The sequence below is a fragment of the Muscardinus avellanarius genome (genome assembly GCF_963383645.1).
Source record: "Muscardinus avellanarius genome assembly, chromosome: 12".
NCBI classification, from domain to species: domain Eukaryota; kingdom Metazoa; phylum Chordata; class Mammalia; order Rodentia; family Gliridae; genus Muscardinus; species Muscardinus avellanarius.
The window spans coordinates 81,775,053-81,783,089 of record NC_137798.1 but is presented as its reverse complement, the minus strand read 5'-3'; the positions used below and the strand labels follow the sequence as shown (position 1 = coordinate 81,783,089).

The 8,037-nt window shown below is 55.9% G+C and overlaps 1 protein-coding gene across 1 annotated transcript; it reads left to right on the top strand.

The window, feature by feature from the left end:
- Positions 1 to 1,401: 1,401 nt before the first annotated feature.
- On the top strand, positions 1,402 to 8,037 carry ISM2 (isthmin 2; the record flags this gene model as incomplete). The annotated part of the gene is made up of 6 exons (XM_080707185.1): positions 1,402 to 1,473; positions 1,872 to 2,114; positions 4,230 to 4,599; positions 5,930 to 6,070; positions 6,311 to 6,388; positions 7,520 to 8,037. The coding sequence occupies 6 exons, from the start codon at positions 1,402 to 1,404 to the stop codon at positions 8,035 to 8,037; spliced, it is 1,422 nt and encodes a 473-aa protein (XP_080563311.1).

Here is an 8,037-nt window from a genome sequence, read left to right as displayed (position 1 = left end):
CACCCCAGCGGCCTTGTGACTAATGGGGTTAGTGGATCGACACCCCAGCTCCCTCCCCTCTGGTGGAAAAACTGAGGCACAGGCCCCACCCAGGCTCCAAGGCACCCGATGGGATTAAGCTCTCTACTGTATTTGCCAGTTTAACAAACCTGCCCCCCTTCCCAGTCCTTTCCCCTAACCCTGCTGGTATGTCCCGGTGGTCTCCAAAGGTACCACCTGCATTTGTATCCTTGTCTCGGCGACCTTTTTGTGATACTGGGTATTGAACCCAGGGACACTCTACCTCTGAGCTATACCCCCACCAGCCCTATTTTATTTTTATTTTGAAACAGGGTCTCACTTCATTAATGGAGAGTCTCACTGCTTGCTGAGGCTGTCCTCAAACCTGTGACCCTCCTGTCTCAGCCTCCCAAGTAGTGGGATTTAAGATATGCACCACCATACCCAGCTTCTGGCACCTTCTAAAATGGGATGTTCCCCCTTTCCCCTTGCGCTCCCAGGAACTCCCTGGGGCAGCTGCCCAGAGCAGCTCCAGAGAGGAAGAACAGTGCAGGTGGCTGGCTGGCGTCCATGGCCAGGGGTTTTGGCTTTTGGCTTTGGCCTTTGCTTATTCTCTGGTCCTCTGGGCAGGAGGAAGAAGAGAGGCCCCGGGTTGAGACTGCCTGGTTCAAATGCTGGCTCTGCCATTAAATGTCTGTGACTTTGGGGCAGGTTAGTTGCCTTCCCTGAGCTTTAGTTGCCATTGTCTCTAAGACAGGAAGGACAGCTAGCACCCCCCTGTGAGGGTTTGGGGGGTGACATGAGTGACTTCTCTGGGTGTGGTGCTACATGTCTCTAACCCTCATACTTGGGAGGCTGAGACCGGAGGATCACAGGTTGGACAATAGCCTCAGCAACTAAGCAAGACTCTTGGCAATCTAGTGAGACCCTATTTCAAAACAAAATAAAAAGGGCTGGGGTATAGCTCGGAGGTAGAATGCCCCTGAGTTCTAGCCCCAGTTCCACACACACACACACACACACACACACACAAAGTGATTTCCTGTTGAGAATCCTACCTGGCATCGCTGCGGGCCCTGAGATCCGTATGGGGAGCCCTGCAGGTGGTTCTTCCGCCCTGCCGTAGAAGCCCGGGCAGTGGCTGTAGCCTGAAGGTACACGGTGGCTTCAGTCCTCCAGAGTCCCACTGTCTGCTCATGTGGGCACTGGAGCAGGGCTTAGAGACACCCAGTGCCCACCTGTCACTTCCTGGGCTGAAGAGAGCACGTCTTGGTGAGGGCCCCATGGCCAGCTGGCTGGCCGAGAGCCATGCAAGCAGCCTGGGCTAGGAAAAGGGGCCGGGTCCCCAGTGGGCAAGAGGAGGGACAAACTGTGGTCAGAGATTCCAGGGAATACAACGCCATGTGGGCGGCATTGGGCAGGGCAGGAGGCCGGGAGCAGCTGAGGGAAGGCCTGGGCCTGCTACCCACCCCAGTCCTGGGGACCCATTCCCGCTCTGACTTATGAGGGCCCAGGGCATGGCGGGGGCAGTGGGGATTTCAGGCAGGTGATCTACAAACAGCACTTTGGTCTTAAACAGCTCGATACTGTTCAGTTTCTTCATCTGTAGAACGAGGAGGTCAGGTTGTGCCAACCCTCATTTCCTGTTCCACATTAGCATTGGTTGGCACAGGCTGTGTGGTCACAGTCCACTTTCTGACCAGTACCTTGCTGGCATGGCATGCTGGGGTTATTAAAGCAGGCAGTGCTCCACATACACACTCCAGACAGGCTTATGTCACAGGGGAGGGATCTCACAGCCAGACCCCAGAGCTCCCGACTCCTCCACTAGCCTCTTCCAGCACCATGTGGACCCACTTTTCTCTCCCCAGGTCTCAGCCTCCAGGGATACCATCTCTCCTGGGGAACAGAAGGAGGCACCACTGCTCCCCAGAATGGGCCTGCAGGCAGGGCCATGCCGGCACAAGCGCTGGACTCCCCCTGAGCCAGCAGCTCTGACCCCAGCCAGGGCCGCCCCTCCCAGGACCCTGGAGGACACGCCCTTGCTGCTGGAGCTGCAGAAGCTGCCAGGATTGGCCAACACAGACCTGAGTGCCCCAAACCCCAACATCCAGGTGAGTGCTCTGTAAGGGCCCAGGGTGCACTCCAGAGGAGTGGGCTAAGCAGCTTGGGCCCGTTCAGTTTCCTTGGGGTTCCTGTGTGGACACAGGGCACGCGCCACAAGTGCTCCTGTGCGGGGGGACGAGCGTCCGCGTCTCCACTCTTTAGTCATGGACCTTGGGCAAGTCTCTGGGCCCTCGGACTCTCTCACCATCTTATGCATGGGGTTATGTGAAAATGAGCTCTAAAAACATTAGCCGGGCATGGTGACGCACCCTTGTAATCCCAGCATTTGGGAGGCTGAGACCGGAGGATCGCAGTTCCCAGACAGCCTCAGCTACTGCTTAGTGAGGCCCTTTGCAACTCAGTGAGACCCTGTTTCCAAGTAAAGAATAAAAAATAGGGCTGGAGGTGTAGCTCAGAGATAGAATGCGCCTGGGTTTCATCCCCAGTGCTGGGAAGAAGAAAAAAACACACAACCAAACATTATTTTTGGCTATTGTTGAGAAATAGGAAGTCACTGAACAAGGTTTGGGTTCCCTGGACCACAGCTAGGGACAAGCAGCACCAACTTGGCAGGGCTTTCATGAGGACTGAGTAAGTGGGAAATGCGTTGCCACTTACAGGGTGTTCCTGGATTCTGGCGGGGAAAGGCCAGCGGTCTGATCCCCACCCAGTCCCGGCTCCTCACTGCAGGCGCCTGAAGTGCAGAGTGGGCTGGAGCATGGGGACTGCACCAGAGGGGTGTTCCAGGACGGGAACAATTCTGGTTACATGTACCACTGTCTGTCCTGAATCTACGAGAGTAATATGTTTGAATAGTAGCTGCACTTTGCAAAGTACTTTAAGAAAGAGAAGGAGGTGGAAAGGAAAGGAGGGGAAGGAAGAGGAGAAAAGTCACCAATGTGTAGAATATAAGTTTAAAATTGTTAGCCGGGTGTGGTGGCGCAAACTTGTAATCCCAGCATTCAGGAGGCTGAGACCAGAGGATCGGGATTCGTGGACAGCCTCTGTTCCTTAGGCCCTCCACAACTTCATGAGACCCTGTTTCAAAATAAAGACTAAAACATAGGGCTGGAGGTGTAGCTCGGAGGTAGACTACCCCTGGGTTCCACCCTCGGTACCACAAAAATAAATAAATAAATAAAATTATTTTAAGCTAGAGTGGTGGCACACACTTGTAATCTCAGTACTTGGGAGGCTGAGACAGGAGAGTGGCAGGTTCAAGGACAGCCTTAGCAATTTATCAAGACCCTATTCCAAAATAAAAAATAAAATAGGGCTGGAGGTATAGCCCAAAGTTAGAATGCCCCTAGGTTCAAACTCCAGTAACACACACACATACACACACACACACACACACACACACACACACACACACATTTTCTGCTGTCTGCGAACCACGATCCTCCTGTCTCAGCCTCCCAAATGCTGGGATTATAAGTGTGCGCCACCACGCTCGGCTCCCAAAAAGAATTGTTTTAAAGTTTCTCTCTCTGTGTGTGCATGTGTGTGTGTGTAATATGTATGTGCATATATAGGCATGTATGTAATATGCGTATATATTAAAATGTTTATGTATATATATGTATACACAAACATACAAAAAAAAAAAAAAACAGAAGGTTATGTGTCAGTGGTTTTCATTTTCTTCTCTTCCCAAATTTTACTCAAGTGTTTCTGAAGTTCCGTTTCACATAACCGGTGTTGTTTCCTGCGTGCATGGTGAGAGAGCGCCCCCCGAGGGCTGCCTGGGGACTTGACCTGGGCAGCTCTGGTTCTCCAGCCCTACCCTGAGGAAATGGAGGCTTCATTCTTGGTCCCTGAGACCAGGCAGCCTGCAAGTAGTGGAGCCAGAAATCAAAGCCAGCTTCTTTTACACTGGTGGGTCTCAGCCCTGTCACTGCTAGAACCACCACGGTTGCTTCACCCCACAGCGGTCACATCTGTACATGGGCTCTGGGATTCTCCGGGCGACCGTGAGGCACAGCGGTGCCCTGACTGGCCAGGGTCAGAGGCGAAAACTGATCTGGAGGTAGCGCTGGGCCTCTTGCCTCCAGCCGGCCTGTCATTGCCCCTCCTTGCTGTGCTGTTCCGAGCCCTCCTCCCTGGGGTCTGTCTCCCTGCAGGTGACCATCGAGGTGGTGGAGGACCCCCAGGCAGAGGTGGAGATGGACCTGCTGGCCGAGCCCAGCAATCGCTGGCCCCAGGGTGCCCCTAGCTGGCTGCCCACCAAGGACCTCTTCTGGCCTCTTTTCTGGGGCTACCTGGAGGGCGAGGAAGGGGGCACTGGCCTCAAGGGCAGAGCCCCAGGGGAAGAAGAGTTGGAGGAGGAAGAGGAGGATTACCCTGCAGAGTACAGTGAGGGCGAGGACCAGGAGGGCAACGATGAGGAAGATGAGGACGAGGAGAAGTCTTGGTCCAGCGGGGCCACAGATGGCTGGGACCAGGGCTGGCTGGGCCCCAGGGACTGGGCCTTCAAGGAGCCAGACAGCTACGGTGAGCATCCCCAGCTCAGCATCCCCCGCCTGCTCCCTTTCTAGGTCCTGGGTGGAAATGTGGGTGAGGAGAGTTGCTGGGGAGACCAGGGACTCAGGACCTGTACAGTGGTGCACGCCTGTAATCCGAGTACTTGGGAGGCTGAGAAGGGAGGATCACAAGTTCAAGGCCAGTTTTGGCATCTTAGCAAGACCCAGACTCAAAAAGGGTTGAGGGGCAGGGCATGGTGACGCACGATTGTAATCTCAATACTTGGGAGGCTGAGACAGGAGGATCACAGGTTGGCAGCCAGCCTCAGCAACTTAGGCCCTCTGCAACTCAGTGAGACCCTGTTTCAAAATAAAACATAAAATAGGGCTGGTGGTATAGCTCAGAGGTAGAATGGCTCTGAGTTCAATCCTCTGTACCACTAAAAGAAAGGGAGCCTGGGGGTGTAGCTTAGAGGTAGAGAGTCCCTGTGTTCATTTCCCAATACCACAGAAGGAAAGAAGGAAGGGAGGGAGGCAGGCAGGCAGGCAGTCGGGCAGGCAGTCATGATGGGTTCTTCCCAGTTTTGTCATGGCTTTCAGTTCTTCTCCCATTCATTTACTCTTAGTGCCAGTCTGCTCTGGCCAGCTGGGAATCCAGGGGAGAGCCAGTCATGCCAGTGCTTGGGCTTCCATAGACACCACCCCAGATCCCGGATCCCAGGCCCTGCTCAGTCTGAGGACTGCTGGCTCATTTGAACTCCCTACGATCAAGATTGAGTCCCTAACATGGGCAACATGTACTCTTTTTTTTTTTTTTTTTTTTTTTTTTTTTTTAGTTACTGGGGATTCTACCCCTGAGCTACATCCCCAGCCCTTATTTTTTATTCTTTATTATGAAACAGGGTCTCACCGAGTTGCAGAGGTCTTAACCACAATCCTCCTGTCTCCGCCTCCGTAGTGCTGGGATCACAAGTGTGTGCCACCACGCCCGGCAACAGGAACATTCTTGAATAACCCCAGTGCCAGGGAATTATTGTCACCCTTGGTTTTGATTGACATAAAAGCTCTCTCTCAGAGATGTTAGATTTGCCCGAGGCACACTGACTGTGATCAGAAGGCCGTGAGTGGCCAGAGTGTGTGCTGCCCCCTTAGGGTCACCTGGTATGTTTGCACAGGCTGTTGACTGCGCCAGGGTAAGGGCTGAGGGAGCCATGGGTGCTGAAATCCAGCTCAGGCTCCATATACTGGGCTAGGAGCTCTGGCTCAGGCCGCGTCCAGCTGGGAAAAGGTGTCTTTTACTAATCTGTGCCGTGTATCCGTGGGCTGTGCGCACTCACACCCAGCTCCCTGCCTTGACCCAGACTATGAGCGTCAGGAGGAGTGGAGCCCCTGGTCTCCCTGCAGTGGCAGCTGCGGCAGCGGCAGCCAGCGGAGGACTCGGCCCTGCGGCTACGCCTGCACCGCCACCGAGTCCCGTGTCTGCGACCTGCCCCCCTGTCCTGGTGAGCCAAGCCAGGCCCTTGTAGGAGTGGCTGGTGTTCCTTAGGCTCTGGGTGTCATCCTGCGGGAGTGTGGGTATATGTAGGGGTGGGCTCAGGAGAGGGAATGCAGAAAGCTCACAAATATGGTGGTCCTGTCCCAGCTGCCATGGGCACCGAAAGCCTAGCAAGGGCTGGTCTCCCCCATCAGGAGCACAGAGGTGCCCTGGGGCACCACCAGCTTGGCCTCCTCTTTTCCCAAAGGCGCTGAGGACGAGGACACCTTCCCCAGTGAGGGGTGGCAGCCCCTGGCTCACAATGCTACGGACATGCTCGGCCCAGGTCAGTGGGGGCTAGGCCTGCCTGGGGGCTGGGGGTGAAGCACTGTTGCGTGGCAGGGAGCGAGCCTTCCAGTGGAAGGAGGGTATTTCCAGCAAGGGAGCCCTAGTGGCCATGCCTTCACCAGCACACTCCAGGTCTGTGTCTCTTGGTCTTGCCTGCACCCCACAAGGAAGGAAGGCAAGTGCTGCTAGCCCCCCTTACTGATGAGGCTGTGTCCACGCAGCGGAAACTTGGTGGACCTTGTGGTGCATCTGGCAAGTGCTGGGGCTGGAGATTCCTAGGAGAAGGCCTGGTCCCTGCCCACAAGGAGCTCGGGCCTCCTGGGCCAACACACCTAACCAGTGTGAGCACAATACCGGTCTGGGAGCCAAGAGGAAGGGGCAGTTCTGTGTGGCCAGAATAGGGGGCCAAGTTCTTCCCAGGAGAGCGAGAGTGGAGGAGAACATCACAGACTTAGAAGGAGCCACAGGAGGTCTGGAGGGCAGAATGACCAGTGAAGGCAGTGAAGAGCAAGAACAGCCCAGTGGCCCATTAGTACCTGGCAGGCTGAGACAGGAGGTTCGCAAGTTCGAGGCTAGCCTCAACTACTTAGTGAGGTTCTCAGAAACTTAGTGAGACCTTGTTTCCAAATAAAAAATAAAATAGGGCTGGGGGTGTAGCCCAGAGATAGAAGGCCCCTGGGTTTCCTCCCCAATACCCTAACACACAGAAAAAAAGAATGGCCCAGTGGTTAAAATTGTGAAACAGTTCCTGACCAGTTAGTGGAAAACTGCTGTCCCTGTCCTCTCCTGCTCCAGCTCCTTCCCACGATCCCAGGATCTTTCCCACCATCCAGCACCTAGAGATGACGCTTTGTCAGAGGGCCTCGGGCCTCTGCTGTGGCCCCTGGGCAGTGCTCATTCCGGCCACAGCCTCTTACTCAGAGGTCTAGATGCTGTGGGTAGCCTTATCTGCCCAGATCTAGCTGGGGTCCTTCCGCTCTGCCCTTCCTGCCCCCCAAGCCGTACCTCTGTACCAGATGGGACCTGGACCTTCTCTCCACCATGCTGACCCTTGAGCAGCCCCTAACCCACCTCGAGGCTGGCCCACACGCTGAGTGGCCGGCCTCCCACACCACCTTGCCCTCTGCAGATGTGGACAGCTGTGAGAAGTGGCTGAACTGCAAGAGCGATTTCCTAGCCAAGTACGTGAGCCAGGTGCTGCGGGACCTGCCCAGCTGCCCGTGCGCGTACCCCCTGGAGGCCGTGTACAGCGCCGTGAGCCTGCAGGACGAGCACCAGGGCCGCAGCTTCCGGTGGCGGGACGCCAGCGGCCCACGTGAGCGCCTGGACGTGTACCAGCCCACCGCCCGCTTCTGCCTGCGCTCCCTGCTGTCGGGGGAGAGCAGCACGCTGGCCGCCCAGCACTGCTGCTACGACGAGGGCAGCCGCCTGCTGACCCGCGGCAAGGGTGCCGGGGCGCCAGACCTGGTCAGCACCGACTTCTCCCCCGAGCTGCACTTCAAGGTGGACACGCTGCCCTGGATCCTGTGCAAGGGGGACTGGAGCCGCTATCACGCCGTGCGGCCCCCCAACAATGGCCGGGCCTGCGCCGACAACCCCCCCGAGGAGGAGTATCTGGCCCAGTTGCAGGAGGCCAAGGAGTACTGA